At 37.7% G+C, this 17,009-nt stretch overlaps 1 protein-coding gene across 2 annotated transcripts in view; it reads right to left on the bottom strand.

Moving 5' to 3' along the window:
- Positions 1–17,009, bottom strand: part of SPATA17 (spermatogenesis associated 17) — a 228,536-nt gene that overhangs the window by 151,852 nt on the left and 59,675 nt on the right. For both annotated transcript variants that reach the window (XM_010853276.1, XM_010853277.1), the window contains one exon: positions 10,768–10,871. In XM_010853276.1, the coding sequence (XP_010851578.1) occupies positions 10,768–10,871 (104 nt within the window). The remainder of the gene's footprint in view (positions 1–10,767; positions 10,872–17,009) is intronic.

Genomic DNA, 17,009 nt, shown 5'->3' on the forward strand with positions numbered 1-17,009 from the left:
GGTTATTGGTATTTCTCCCAGCAATCTTGATTCCAGCTTGTGCTTCCTCCAGCCCAGCACTTCTCATGATGTACTCTGCATATAAGTTAAATAAGCAGGGTGATAATATACAGCCTTGACATACTCCTTTTCCTATTTGGAACCAGTCTGTTGTTCCATGTCCAGTTCTAACTGTTGCTTCCCGACCTGCATACAGGTTTCTCAAGAGGCAGGTCAGGTGGTCTGGTATTCCCATTTCATTTAGAATTTTCCACAGTTTATTGTGATCCACACAGTCAAAGGCTTTGGCATAGTCAATAAAGCAGAAATAGATGTTTCTCTGGAACTCTCTTGCTTTTTCGATGATCCGGCAGATTTTGGCAATTTGATCTCTGATTCCTCTGCCTTTTCTAAAACCAGCTTGAACATCTGGAAGTTCACGGTTCACATATTACTGAAGCCTGGCTTGGAGAATTTTGAGTATAACTTTACTAGCATGTGCTGCTTAGTGCAGCTAAGTCACTTCAGTCGTGTCCGACTCTGCGACCCCAGAGACGGCAGCCCACCAGGCTCCACTGTCCCTGGGATTCTCCCGGCAAGAGCACTGGAGTGGGTTGCCATTTCCTTCTCCAATGCATGAAAGTGAAAAGTGAAAAGTGAAATTGAAGGCACTCAGTCGTGTCTGACTCTTCGAGACCCCATGGACCGCAGTCCACCAGGCTCCTCTGTTCATGGGATTTTCCAGGCAAGAGTACTGGAGTGGATTGCCATTGCCTTCTCCAGCGTGTGAGATGAGTGCAATTGTGCGGTACTTTGAGCATTCTTTGGCATTGCCTTTCTTTGGGATTAGAATGAAAACTGAACGTTACCAGTCAATCTTATTGTTATTTACTAAATACACATAAATATGATATACCAATGGCCAGAAATTTTTGATGAATCTTATAAAGTATTTTTTTCATTTATGTTTGCAACATGTAAGCAGCTACTCGGTTATAATGACTTTTGTCTATACTGTAAATGTCTTTAAAGAGGAAGTTATTATTATCAAGCATGTATGGAATATTGATAGAGTAGACAGACTCCAGATTCTTAGTGTGTTCATTAGTATTTTCTCCACTTAATATTAATTCTGACTTTCTAATAAAATTGATGAAAGTTCTGGAGAATCCATATGTGACAGCAAAAGGGGGGCAAATACCAACACTACCTTAATTGATATTTTCACTTTAGGAGTTCTGTCTTTGATTCTGGGGCCCTGCACTTGTTATTGGTCTGAAAGGACAGGCTGATTTTCTTTGTGTTTGCATTTCTTTGTTAATTAAAGCGCAATTGGAAATGTGCTGCCAGACTAGTTTTAAAAAGCCTTCAACTCCAAAGTAGTAGAAATCTAGTACTGTGCTTCCCTGATGCAGAATGTTGCTGCTGCTGCTGCTGCTAAGTCACTTCAGTCGTGTCTGACTCTGTGTGACCCCATAGGCGCCAGCCCACCAGGCTCCCCAATCCCTGGGATTCTCCAGGCAAGAACACTGGAGTGGGTTGCCATTTCCTTCTCCAATGCATGAAAGTGAAAAGTGAAATTGAAGTTGCTCAGTCCTGTCCAACTCTTCGCGACCCCATGGACTGCAGCCTACCAGGCTCCTCCATCCATGGGATTCTCCAGGCAAGAGCACTGGAGTGGAGTGCCATTGCCTTCTCCGATGCAGAATGTTAAGCAATCTCAATGTTCTTCAGTTTTGTTATTAGCATAATGCATTTGTAGACTGTGTATGATTTCCTGCCAGAGTCAGATCACTTAAAGACAATCAAGGTGGCCATACTGGGGTTTACAGATAACCATTATAAGGATGAGAAACTATGTTCAAATCTTCTGAATTCAGTTTCCTAAACACTAGATGCATATTTATAAAAATCACTCAAGGTTTTGTTTTTTGGCTTTATCCTTGAAAACAAATGCAAATCAGCAGATTACAAGGATAATATTTAACACAAATATTGATATAAATATTATGAAACAGCAAGCTGTTAATTCTGGATTCTGACTGTCATCAGTGGGAACAAACCCTGACAGTTTAACAGGAAATATACAGAGAGAGAGGAACTGTCAATTTTAAGATTTAAGAGAATTTCTTAGAGTTCAACAGGAAATTGCTCACACAAAAAGAATAGCAAAGGATCAAGGACAGAAAGTCAGAGTGTAATAAACTCAGTTAAGCATATGGCTGTATGGATTCCAGAATAACCAAGGGGACCGAGAAAATAGGCTAGTTAACGCCAATATGGAAGAGCAGCCTAGGGACCTTGGAAGCACTGGAGGGTGTTCTTATCAATGTCTTGTTTCATCAGCCCCACCCAGATCAGAAAAAGCTGATAAGGCATTTAACAGCCTTAGACTTCTCCAATCTGGCATTTTGGTAAGTGTATCAATAAATATCAGACATGACTGAGCGACTGAACTGACTGACTGATCAATGAATATAAGAATCTTAAATATAATATTAAAATTGGAATAATGGTCATATTAATGATAAATACATTAGTCATTCTTCTCCAGTACTAGTGATTTGTGGGGGTGTTGCCACTCTGAGACAACCTTTTCTAGCTCTGGGAATATAAAGCAAACTTTATGCTTCAGGGATATACAAGTTATTTCAAAAGTATCTTTTAGTATTACAAATATTTTTTAAAATTTCATGACAGGTTAGAGCACTACTAACTTTTAGATAAATTAAGGATTTAAAATACGTAACTATAATATAACGTGTGTATACAAAATCTTTATTTATACCTATTATTATATCTGTCCTAGTCATGGTAAATGATATTTTAATACAATATACTTTCCTATGAACTCCTTATGCTATAGATTAGTCTTACTTAAATTTCCCTAGCATTTTTATGGAATTAAAAGTGCTTTGAGTTTTGTGGGAAATATATAGATTTGTTTCCTTCTAAACATATTTATTATCACATGAAGCAAATGATCTTGGATTTAAAAGGAGATTGGGAATCTTCCAGCTTGTCATCAAATGCAGAGATTTTTTCCTACACAAATGTGTACCTGATACTTAAGATGAATCCTTCTGTTGGAATATTTTCTATCTCACAAGTCAGTAAGTCAGTCTATTATTGAGTAGTATCCAATTATTGGAAATATCTTTTTCATGTTGAATGCAAATCTACTCATTTTTATTTTTATATAATTTTTATTTATTTATTTATGGCGCACTGGGTCTTCATTGTTGTACACAGGCTTTCTACCCATTTTTCTTAAATTTTTCCCTTTTGATAAATGACAGTTCTTTAAAATTTGTAGGCTGACATTATGCCTTCCTTTAGACATAATGTTTTCCAGTCTCAGAACTCCAACTCTTGATGATTTCTAAATCCCTTAAATTCCTGGTTGTTTTTTGTTGGATGCAGATTTTGGGGTCAACATTCAATATACATAGCGGCATGCAGTATTAAATACTATGCATCAAACACAGTCCAACTGAGAAACTTTTCTAAGATTTTTCTATAATTTTATTCATTTTGTGAATATTCAAATAATATACTGAAAAGAACACCATTTATAAGGCCATAAGATCCAGAATCCCATCTCAGTTCTGCTACAATTTAGCAACTGAAACTTGGGGTACACAGCCACAATGGTCACATACTTTTGTGTGTGCTTTTTTTTAACACGTATGTGCAGAGAATGGTGGCATCCTGGTTTCAATCACTTAGGTCAGGGGTCCCCAACTCCCAGGCCATGGACTGGTAATGGTGAAGCTTCATCTGTTGCTTCCCATCACTTGCTCCCCACTGCTTGCATTACCACCTGAACTACCCTCCCCTCATCCCTCGCGCCTCCATCCCTGGAAAAATTGTCTTCCAAGAAACTGGTCCCTGGTGCCAGAAAGTCTGGAGACTGCTGTCCTAGGTAAGAGATCAAAAGTGTGCTCTCTGAAGAAATGAGAGAAAAGGCAAAGGATTCAGAGTGGTCATTAGCAGGTGTGAAGTACAAGGCCATTCTTCTATAGTTTACTCAAATGCAGCTATAGCTTTGTCTCCCTTGATAGAGTATCAGAAATTTCTTCTTTGGGGAAAGTAACTAGCCTAAAAGAAAGACCTCTACACACTGGCATTTGGACATCACCCCCAAACCCCACACCACAGTGAAATGGGACAGCTTCCTTGTCCAATCACTTTAAAAGCAACTGAAGCCTGCCAATCAACAAGATCTGCACATGTATGTCCATAAACTGGCACGCCACTTTCTCATGAGCGTGTGTAAACTAATAGGGGAAGATCACCAATTGCATAAAGAAAGGCTCCAACATAGAAGAGAAGATGAAAATAACCAATTAAAAGAAAAACACCCTGGAGAAAATCAATAACACAGAGACCGAATAAAAGTGAACCTCTGAACTTGAATTATTCTCTGTGCTGATTATTTTTCACTGCCACACCTCCAATCCATTCTACATACTTCTGTGCCCTGCCCTGGGACCAAGTCCTGCAAACTGTATCACTTTGGCAGGTTTCCAGATGGGTTAAGTTGGTCGTTTGTTTGTTTCTGGGGTTTTCTTTGGCTGTACCATGCGGCATGTGGAACTTCCCCAACCAAGGACTGAACCCTCACCCTCTGAACTGGAAGCACAGAGTCTTAACCACTGCACAACCAAGCAAGTCCTTCCAGATGGGTTTAGTCTAACAAAACACTAGTGTTCAGGAGGAAGAAGTTAGTGGTATTTCTTCCTCGTTTCTCTCTCTCTTTTGGTGAGGAGAGGCAATAGCTGAATTCTTGGCAATAACTGAATTTCTCTACAGGTAATAAAAAGGTCATGGCCAGGGGTAGGAGCTTTAAATTTCTCCTTGGCTTTCACTATAACCATTAAAGCTACTTCTTCCTTTAATCCTTCCACCCTGGCAGTAGCAAAGTCTCACTGCGGTTGCACTCTGGAGTCTAAGACTTTTCTGAGCCTTCACCCTGTTCACATCTCTGCAAGTTCCCTCCTTTTCTTCTTCTTCTTTTTTTTTTTTTTAGCAGTTTGAGAACTTTAATCTTGCTTTTCGGTTTATTGGGGTATAGTTGCTTTACAATATTGTGTTAGTTTCTGCTGTACAATGAAGTGAATGAGCTATATTTTTAATACTATGTTAGGAATAAATCCTGAGGTGAATTTCACCTCCTGCCAAGACCCAATGTGCCCCAGTATTTCAGATAAATATGAGATATTTTATTAATAAAATAAGAACTGAGAAATATGAGATATTTTATTATTTAAAACACAATGCTACAAAAAAGAAATGATCATAATAGTAGAAATATTTCATGAAAGTTAAAAAAACTATTGCTAAAATATTCATCAATATTTCACTGGAAGGGTAGGAAGGAAGTCTCTCACAAAAATAGAATGGGAGAGGTAGAGGCCAGGGTGAAGGAGGGGACAGAGAAGTTTAAGACACTCAACACATAACTCGTGTAGGTTCAACATCCAGCCAATAAGAACCACATGAAGAAAGAATAAAAGAAAACAGAAACAAGGAAATGAGCCCAGAAAAAAGTTAAGAAAATCAACATGCTTAAAAACTAATTTCTTTTGATGTATCACAAATTTATATTTAAAGCAGACCTATTGCTAGGCACTATTAGCAACCAACAAGTACACTGAAGCATTAAAGTTGGGAAAATATATTATTTTTAGCTTGAATTTCAAAAAAAGTCAGTTTCTGCAGTTGAAGTTAATAATGTTTTATTAATGCTACCAATCTGTAACTCTGTTGCTAATTTTTAATTTCATTATGTAATTTTCTCATTCATAACCTGGGGCAATTTTTGCATATACAGCTAGATATTATAAAGAAACATGTCTACCAAATGCAAATTCAGCCTTAAATTAATCAATTCCATTTATCTTTGTGATAGGTCCACCTTGGTTATAAAAGTATGTTCTTGTATATGTACAAATATATTTATTTTTTTACTGTTAACTATAAAATAGTTCAACTATTTCTACTACTGAAAGTGCAGATGAAGTTAAGTCCAGTGTTGTCTGGTCTTGAATTGTGTAACACAATTCAAATGCAAAACATATTTTGATATAGACTATATTTTACTAGTTTATTTTCTGTAAATGATTTTACCTTGCCCCAAAACGGAGGAATGCATTTGAAATCCAGAAACTACACATTTTAATGCTTGCTGGTATAAGTAATTGGGCTATATCATAATTGCTTTGATGAAATAGCAAAGTCTAAAATATAATCTTGAAAATGCATCACATAAAAATATCACCAATACAGTATACTAATGCATATATATGGAATTTAGGAAGATGGTAATGATAACCCTGTATGCAAGACAGCAAAAGAGACACAGATGTATAGAACAGTCTTTTGGACTCTGTGGGAGAGGGAGGCGGGGGATGATTTGGGAGAATGGCATTGAAACATGTATAATATCATATAAGAAATGAATCGCCAGTCCAGGTTCAATGCAGGATACAGGAAGCTTGGGGCTGGTGCAGTGGGATGACCCAGAGGGATGGTATGGTGAGGGAGGTTCAGGATTGGGAACATGTGTACACCCGTGGCGGATTCATGTTGATGTATGGCAAAACCAATACAATATTGTAAAGTAATTAGCCTCTAATTAAAATAAATAAATTTAAAAATATATATACTGCCCTAATTAAATGTAAAGTAACTTTTGTCCTAGGCAAATGCTGAAAATCAACATGCTGACTGAACAAATATCATATGCAAGTCACTGTACGTGGAAAGTACCCTCTAAAGTGGGGTCCTACAGTCCCCATTCTGGAATTCATCCCTTGTGCAGCCCTCCCCCTTGAGTGGAATGAACCTAGTCTCTTGGTTTAAATGAACAGGAACACAGCGAAAGTGATGAGATGTCCCTTCTGACATTAGGTTATCAAAAGAGCGTGGCTCTCATCTTGGCTATTTCTCCTGTTCTCTCGTTTACTCGCTCTGAGGGAAGCCAATTTCCAAGTTATAAGCTGTCCTATGGAGAGAGAGGTCCACAGAGCAAGAAACAGAGGGATGCCAGTGGCCAGCAGGCAGAGGAATTGAGGCCCGTGTGAGTGAACTTGGAAGTGGATCGTCCCCCAGTTGAACCTCCATATGAGACCCCATCTCTGGATGGGAATAAGAGGGTAACCTCATGAGAGCTGAGGACTAGAGCAAAGTCCCTCTCAGATTCCTGATGGACAAAATGATGAGGTCATGAATGCGTACTCTTTTATGTTGCTTCAGGTGGAATTTGTTGTGAAGGAAAAGGGTAAAGTTCTGATTCCAATGATTTTCAATGAAAAACAGAATAAAGTTACAACCTCCCCCCCCAAAAATGTTGCATATTCTTCTGTGAAAAAGAAGAAAACTTTATCTCAGCAAAATTAATATCCTGATTGGTGATTTTAAAACTTACCAGACTATTTAAATGTATTATGAACAATGTAATTGAATGTACATGCCAAAACACAGTTATAATCATGCCACTGCTCTTCTTAAAAAGGAAGTCCACTCCAATCTTAAATGTGGCCTAAAATGCCCTAGTGTGGTATGGTCCCTTCTATATTTATCCCTACCCAATTCTTCCATCATGCTCCATGAACTAACCTCAGTCAAATGTTATGTATTAATATCATAATTTCTACACAAACTTCAGGGCTTAGGTTCAGGGCCTCTGAGAAGCAACCTGAATCCCTAGCTTCCACTCCACTGGTGTAGTGACCTACACCAAACACTTCTGCCCTGGGTGTTCCTCTACTTTACACAGTGCCACATTTTTGCTGCATTTATAAAATTATTGATGTAACAGAAGGGAAAATATATTGTGATTTACAATAAAAAGTTAACTATATATTTTCAACTTTGAGATAGAATAAAATTTTCTCTACTCACTTCTCTCTTAAACTTCTATAAAATAAGAAAAGGCAATAAGAAATAGAAAATATAATTTTATCATCAATACAATCAATAAATACTTGTAATAATATATATGATGAAGTGCCACCAAGAATAGTGAAAATTCATCTAGGATTGGAAATATCATAGAGATACAATACTTAAAGATGCAGACATCAGACAGATGTGCCAGATGCAAAATTCTTAAGACTAGGTGGCATATCCTGATGATAAAAATAGCACTGCCCACCTTACTCAAGAGAACAAGACTGTGGAGCAAAGTTTACTACTACTAAGTCACGTCAGTCGTGTTCGACTCTGTGCGACCCCATAGACGGCAGCCCACCAGGCTCCGCCATCCCTGGGGTTCTCCAGGCAAGAACACTGGAGTGGGTTGCCATTTCCTTCTCCAATGCATGAAAGTGAAAAGTGAAAGTGAAGTCGCTCAGTCGTGCCCGACTCAGCGATCCCATGGACTGCAGCCTACCAGGCTCCTCTGTCCATGGGATTTTCCAGGCAAGAGTACTGGAGTGGGGTGCCATTGCCTTTGAACAAAGTTTGGCTATGGCTAATTCCATGAACTATTCCAGAGACAAGCCGAGGAGGTAGGACTAAGTGAGGAGATGCACAGGAATGCCATCTATGCCACAGATCTCTAAGAAAGGAGAGTCTAAAAGCAATCAGCAGTCCTATAACTGCCAATCACTGTCAACTTAAAATGAACAAAAACGCTAAGCCAGTTTACATACACAGAGACACATATCATGTAGGGCTGTACTGTGAGCCACAGGGACCTCTCACCCTTCCTAGAGCACGGCCTTGGCCCTTCCCCTACACTATCTTTTTACAATACCCATTTCCAGATAAAAATAACGATGATGACAGTAACAACAAAGAAACTATAAATATTCTATCAATAAATACAAGAACAAAGATGGGGTAAATGATTAGGAAACTAATCACTGAGGGAAAATATACACCTTAAAAACATGCGGCCTCTAAGGTAGAGACGGTGAGGGACAGAGAGATGGTGAGGGACGGAGAGGTCTGGGGCGCCACAGTCCATGGGGTCACGAAGAGTCGGACACGACTTGGTGACTGAACAACAATAACCAAGGTAGAAATAAAAGAATAAGTCAGTATTATGATACAGAATATGAGGCGAAACTAAATTGCCAGCATGGATGCACCAGACTCTCTAGTGGCTAGAGACATTCTCTGTAAAATGAGGAACAAAACAAGGATGCATGGAAATACCTACTGAACAGAAGAAACAGGCCTTTCTAAAACCACCTTTCACATATTTGTCTCTTTGAGGATCTCCTCCCATTCAGGGTTAGGACTTGTGTGAAGCAAACAAGACTTGCTTCAAAAATATAACATTTAAGGATACACTTACAGGGTTGAGAAAGTGCAAGGTTGGTACCTCATGACCTTGACAGTAAATGCCTCCTTAATCCTGGTGCCTTAAGAACCTCCCCTTGCCTCATTCAGGCCCAGTCCTGCTCAAATTCTCCCTCTTGCATTTTCCATTAGCTCTTTCCTCCTGACAAGCTCAAGTATGCCATTTACAGATAGCCAGCTCATCTCTAGAATCTGGATTTCTTAGAAATTAAGGGCCTTCTCTGGTGCCTCAGGCAGTCAAGAATCCACCTGCAACGCAATCAATCCAATTCCAGCATCGGAATTCCTAGATCCAATTCCTGCATCGGAAAGATCCCTGGAGAAAGGAATGGCTACCCACTCCAGTATTCTTGCCTGGAGAATTCCATAGACAGAGGAGCCTGGCAGGCTACACTCGATGGGGTCGCAAAGAGTTGGACATGACTGAGCGACTAACACACACAGGAAGAAATTAAATATCACTCCCTGTGGCCCACCTGTTTCTGAGTCTTCCAACTTCTCTCATTAACTAAACCCCATTCCAACCTCCCCAAATCTTTATTGCTGCTTCCAAAGAAATCAGTTTTACAAATTCCCCATACTTAATCTCCAAAGACCAGACCCTTTTATACCCACACATATGGAAGAAAGTTAAAATTTGGGAAGATAGTTGCCAGATTTTTCTTATGATATATATGATTGTAAGGTATCAGACAACACCTGCGTCTTAACAACTTAATATTGACTGTTTTCTCTAGTTTAAAAAATATTAACAGTAAAATGAGATAATGTATGTGAAAACTGAAAGTAAAACTATTACATAAATGTCAACCGTGATTCCTCACTATTTCCTTTTTACCTAAATCTACTATAAACATATGTCACTTCTAAGTTGCTAGAATGGGGCAATATAAGAAGAAAAGACTGGCTATTTTTGAAGAAATGTGAAAACTTACTACACAGAACTTTGGTAAAGATGATTGAACAGTGTTACAATAACTTAAAATCTATAGAAGACATCGTCCTAAGGCCTAAATTCAGGTGTTTTCTATGTGCTTAAAGAAATGAAAACTGACAGTAAAGCAGTCCATTTTAATGTGTTGTGTAATATTTTCTTCTTTGAGAGGCAAGTTCTTGACACTGAACACGTTTTGAGGATTGCCGTACATAAGGCTTCATCTATGTAATTATTTATGGATAAATCCATTTCAAAATGAGGTAATTTTACTGAAACTAAGCTATTTGCATAGTACAAGACAGGCCTGCTATACCCACAGACATCTAATTTACAGTCAAAAGTACAAGATATTTAAACATACAGAAGCCATAAATGGATAAGATAAAAAGAAAAAAAAATCTCTATCTTATCAATAAATTTGTGCCTAAAATATCACTTAGCTTTAAAGAAACTATTCCTAAGTCTGATAATGATCCACACCCACAGAGTAACCTTTCTAAAACTGTCATTAGTGGGCTGGTGATCATACTACTCACCTAATTGCATCATTGGTCTCAGAAACAGCTTTCAGGTACTCCTTCAGATAATAATAATTAAAGCAGTATTTCCGGATCTTATACCCCCGCCATCGCCTCTGAATCTATTGACGTAAATAAAAAGATAAAATATGCCAGTGAACATTTTTAGAAAAAAAAATGAACAGTTTTTCAAAATCAGGTTAATGATGGATGATGATTAAATCTTATCAAATAAATTCTTGGGCTTTTCTACTATTGTAAAGAATCCGCCTGCAATCTGGGAGACCCCTATTCAGATCCTGCGTTGGGAAGATCCCCTGGAGAAGAGATAGGCTTCCCACTCCAGTATCCTTGGGCTTCTCTGGTGGCTCAGACTGTAAAGAATCTGCCTGCAGTGCGGGAGACCTGGGTTCAATCCCTGGGTTGAGAAGATACTGTGGATGAATGCCTGACAACCCACTCCAGTATTCTTGGGCTTCCCTGGTGACTCAGACTGTAAAGAATCCACCTGCACTGTGGGGAGACCTGGGTTCATTCCCTGGGTTGAGAAGATACCCTGGAGAAGTGCAGGACAACCCCCTCCAGTATTCTTGCCTGGAGAATTCCCATAGATGGAGGAGCCTGGCGAGCTGCAATCCATGGAGTCACAAAGAGTCGGCCATGACTGAGAAGCACACACACAAATGTAACAGTTTGTTGTGTAGCTGCTAGCTGTGTTTCTTTTTCGACCCCATGGACTGTAGCTCATCAGGCTCCTCTATTCATGGGATTTCCAGGCAAGAATAATGGAATGGGTTGCCATTTTCTTTTCCAATAACAGTATATATAGTTGCAAATATAGGTTTACTCATAGATTTATAATAAATATTATAAAGACAAAAACATACTCTAGGTTACTATAATTTATTTTATAACATTTATAATGGTTTTAAAAATACTGTGTGAAATTAACTATTGAAAGATCAAAAGTTTGCTTTACTGATTCCTACCACTTCCACTTCCTGACCAGATGGATTTTTTATTTTTTTAATAACCAACTGGCTGGAAGATTGTATTTTGTCTCATTGAAATCAATGTTTTTAATGGACTTTTTAAATACAGTTGTATCAAAATCTTTAAAGAAAATGTTTTCTTGTACCTTCATCATCACATTTTAATTCTTCTTTAACTAAATCACTGCAGATGGTGAATGCAGCCATGACATTAAAAAACACTTGCTCCTTGGAAGAAAAGCTATGACCAACCTAGACAGCATATTAAAAAGCAGAGACATTACTTTTCCAACAAAGATCCATCTAGTCAAAGTTATGGTTTTTCCAGTAGTCATGTATGGATGTGAGCGTTGGACTATAAAGAAAGCTGAGCGCAGAAGAATTGATGCTTTTGAGCTGTGGTGTTGGAGAAGACTCTTCAGAGTCCCTTGGACTGCATGGAGATCCAACCAGACCATCCTAAAGGAAATCAGTCCTGAATATTCATTGGAAGGACTGATGCTGAAGCTGAAACTCCAATCTTTTGGCAACCTGATGCAAAGAACTGACTCATTGGAAAAGACCCGGATGCTGGGGATGATTGACGGCAGGAGGAGAAGGGGACGACAGAAGTTGAGATGGTTGGATTGCATCACGAAATCAATGGACATGAGTTTGTGTAAACTCTGGGAGTTGGCAACGGACAGGGAGGTCTGGTGTGCTGCAGTCCATGGGGTCGCAAAGAGTCAGACATGACTGAGCGACTGAACAACAACAATGACATAAATACTCTCTTCGCCTTATTTATAGATGAGAAAATGCTAAAAGGAAAATATTCAGTTTTCCCCATAATTATACAGCTATTATAATTGTACAGTTTTCCCATAATTATACAGCTATTAGTGATGGATTTAAGAATCAAATTAGAACTTCAGGGGGCCTGTTCTCTAAACCATTGCAACACAGAACTGTGAACAAGGGGAACTGTAATTTTCAATGAACAAATATTTGTTTAAAGTATCTAGTTTTTTAGATAAGAGAAATGTTGGTGTCTAAAAGAACATACTTATTAAATGGGCTACTAAATGCCTTCAAAGCCCCAATAATCATAAGAAAAATCAATCACTTTAAGCTTTATCTTTGCTAATATAATCGCTATTAGAAAAACTCAAAACAAAACTTTTAATATGTAGATCCTAATTTTGTGGAAAACCGAAAGTCTATAGTACAAAATACCTCAACTTCTTTAAAGGAGTAGAAGAAGAAGAAATAGAAAAAATTAGAAAAAAATGTTAACTTAGCCTTGCATAAAGACTAACTTCATTCTTTAAAAATTTCAAGTAGTTTGCATATTCATAAATTATTCACACACTCCAATACTTTGGCCACCTGATACAAAGAACCAACTAATTGGAAAAGACTCTGTTGCTGGGAAAGATTGAGGGCAGGAGGAGAAGGGGGTGACAGAGGATGAGATGGTTGGATGGCATCACCAACTCCGTGGACATGAGTTTGAGCAAACTCTGGAAGATAATGAAGGACAGGGAAGCCTGGCATGCTGTACTCCATGAGGTCACAGAGTTGGACACAACTTAGTGACTAAATAACACACATGATGAACAATTTTCTTTGGATATGAAGTCCTTCCAATGTTTTGCACAGTTAGCTGGGCTAGGAACACACATCTTCTTTAAACATCTTTTTTTTTTTTTGTCCATAGGAAAAAGTGACTAATAAGAGACTGAACTTTGGTCTACTGAGTTTTATCTGAAAAGCCTAAGGGTTTTAAGCTAAATATGTTGAGTTTAAAATCTTTATAACTTGATTCAATGCCATTCTCCCAAATAAATGTCTTACTTGAATTGTGATCCCCTAATTTTCTCTGTTTTAAAATATGGTCAGTTAAAAGGTATTTTACAATCTGAAATATTAAATGTGAAGACTTTGAAGAAATGTTTAGTCAACCGCCTAGTATAAGAATGACTAAAATAATTGAAGAGATGCTAAGCCACTTATTGTTCATATTGTAAGAACAATTAAATAGAGAAATTAGTTCTGGAAAGTAAAACTAAGTAGAGTAACAAGCTAGCGTAACAATGCTAGCATAACAGTGCCTTTCTAAATATTTTTCAAATGATCTTATTTTAGAGCTTTATTCTCTAAATTAAGAAAAATTAATTTTTCTAGAGTTCTATTTTACCATCTGAGCCACCAGGGAAGCCCAATTTAGAAACTATCTTCCTCTAATTTGACAAACATCATATTATGGCTGGCAAAGAAATGGGAGGGATTGATATAAAAAGCATTTTCCTAATGAAAAAGAATAATCTATTGGAATACATATACATATATAAATCACACATGCAAATAATGACTATTTTCCTGGCTTATTTAACTTAATCATTACAGTATCATTCTGAGGTGGAGATTATCATTAGCTTTCTTTGATAGAAGAGGAAATTGATGCTTAGAGAGCTTAAATAAATGCCTGAGGTTATACATTAATAGCTAGTTGGATGGCTTCACATGAATCTCAGCTTACTTTTATTGCATATACAGTAATAATTATATTAAACACAGGAATACTTACAAACAAAAGCGCTGATAGACTATCCATCATCAGCAATAGAAATGACTCAGGAAGCATGGAAAAATATTAGGATATCAAACAGTGTTAAGGGGTGGACTACCTACTACATAGAAACATCATTAAATTCTAAATAAGATTAGATATGTCAGAAAACATAAAAGATGCATGCTGAAGTCCTGAGGAGGAAAGATGGTGGTTTATGTTTAGGTCATGGCAGAGTAGTGGGGAGAAGCTGAAAGGGCTTCACTTGGAGAGAAGCTGAAAGGGCAGAGTCTGCAGCTGGCTGAAAAATCTGTGCCAATAGCCAGAGAACTAAAAGAAGCCCATGGGATGGACTCCTTCCCACTCCACAGGGAGCAGGCACCAGAAACAGCACCAAACACATCCACAGAGTCCACAAATGCACTCTCAGAGAGTCTCGTAATGCCCTCAGTCCCTAGACATCCACCCAAAGTCACGCTACAATTCCTTTCCAGATATTATGCTAACCGCCTTAATTTTCATGGTATCCTTGTGAATAGGGCACGATCTCCATGTTAAAAATAAAGAAACTGAGGTTAAGTAACTTGATCTAGGTCACAGCATAACCAGCAAAACAGTAAATGGCAGAATTGGGATACAAACTGCTCTGTCTTATTCCAGAGACCAGGCTCTTTCCACTAAAACATGTGATGAATGTACTGTATAAAGAGAAAGAGTGTGTGCATGTTCTTTCATTTAAAATGCATAGTAATTTTTTTTTACATTAGAGGAATTCCAGTTTAACCAATATTTATTTAATGGACATGAGTTTCAGCAAACTCTAGGAGATGGTAAAGAACAGTGAAGCCTGGCATGCTGCAGTCCATGGGGTCAACAAGAGTCAGACACAACTTACTGACTGAACAACAGTTGATATAAGATATAATATAGGCTGGCGTTCCACTATACTTGCTATAGGAACAAATATCATCTTAAATTTTGCCTAAATTTCCTGTTGATATCCCAGTACTAGTGAATAGACTTTTACTTTTTTAAAAAACAAAATATTTTCAAGAGGCAAGATGATTTTAGATAATGTTCTTCTTAATTTCAAGGTGAGTGGGTTACAGTTTCCCAAAAAAGGGCTAGTGTTCACGTCCTTCAAAGTAATTAGCAACTTTCAGAAGTGATAGGTATAAAACAATTATTGTCATTGATCAGCTCTGAATAGATAATTTTAAACAAAGTCACTGCATGCTCAGCAGATTACAGCTTGTTAACGGGCAAGTTCTAAATGACCTCTTAAGCTAGTCAAATCAATGATGCATATTCCTCATTAAGTAACATCAAAATGTAAGTGGTCTTATAAATAATGTTTATTTTAAGCACTAAAATAAATGGCAAAACCTTGATATATCAAAAGCCATCTGTTCATAGAAAATATTTTCCCTCCATTGGGTTTATTATTATTCCTCAAAATTCACAGTAATCTTAATGTTGTCAAAAGAGAGAAAAAACATTTTCACACCTAAAATTAAAATCAAAATATGAAAGACAATATATCACTGATGATAACGTGCCTAGGACTAAAGCTCTAGTTGTACATGAGAGCATATAAACAGGACTCTCATTCATTACTTTTACTTATTTGAATGTTGAACATTCTGCAAAGACTATACAGTGAGCCCAGAAAAGTGGGTTTACCAAATTTTCAAAGATAGGGTGTTTAAAACTAGTAATATCAAAGTTTTCATTCTCAATGTCACTATATTATCATGTCAATATGTAGAAAAATAGACATGTTTTTAAACTAGAAATATATATATTTTAAACTAGATGTTTTTAGCTATCTGGAGATTTTGGATAATTATTCCATATGCAGTTTCTTCTCTTTAATATTCTGTTTCCCTACTCTACTGGTCTTTGTACTTCTTTTCTCTAAATTTCTTTAATCATTCCACAAAGACATTGGTACCAGAAGTAGTAGGAGGGAGAAAGAAATAATTTTTTGCATGGGGATGGAACATTTAAATCTGCCTACCATCCAGCAAAAGCTAGGATTTATCTAGAGGATCCCTTCCCCTCTTATTCCTTAGGCTAACATTTTGGGATAGCTTCTTCCATGTGAATAACATTGTGTCTTACTTGTTTTGTATTCTTAGAACCCAACATATAATCTAGTAAATAAGAGGAAATCAGGGCTTCCCTGGTTGCTCAATAATAAAAAATCTTCCTGCCAACGCAGGGGTCATAGGTTCCAACCATAGTCCAGGAAGATATGATATGCTGAAGGACAATAAACCCATGTGCCACAACCATTGAGCCAGGGTTCTAGAGTCTATGAGTCACAACAACTGAACTCATGTACTGCAATTACGGAAGCCCATGTGCCTAGAGCCCATCATCCACAACAAGAGAAACCATTGCAATGAGAAACTGGCACCCTGCAACTAGAAGTAGCCTCCCCTCAGCACAACAGCAAAGGACCATGTGCACCAACAAAGACCCAGTGTAGCTATAAATACAATAAATAAGTAATTTTTTTTAAAGAGAGAATCAGTATTTCTTCCCTGAATTATTTTACCTATTTATCTGTGGTGTTGGAGAAGACTCTTGAGAGTCCCTTGGACTGCAAGGAGATCCAACCAGTCCATTCTAAAGGAGATCAGTCCTGGGTGTTCTTTGGAAGGACTGATGCTAAAGATGAAACTCCAGTACTTTGGCCACCTCATGAGCTG

This window comes from Bison bison, unplaced genomic scaffold, assembly GCF_000754665.1.
Source record: "Bison bison bison isolate TAMUID 2011002044 unplaced genomic scaffold, Bison_UMD1.0 scf7180017864325, whole genome shotgun sequence".
Taxonomy (NCBI): domain Eukaryota; kingdom Metazoa; phylum Chordata; class Mammalia; order Artiodactyla; family Bovidae; genus Bison; species Bison bison.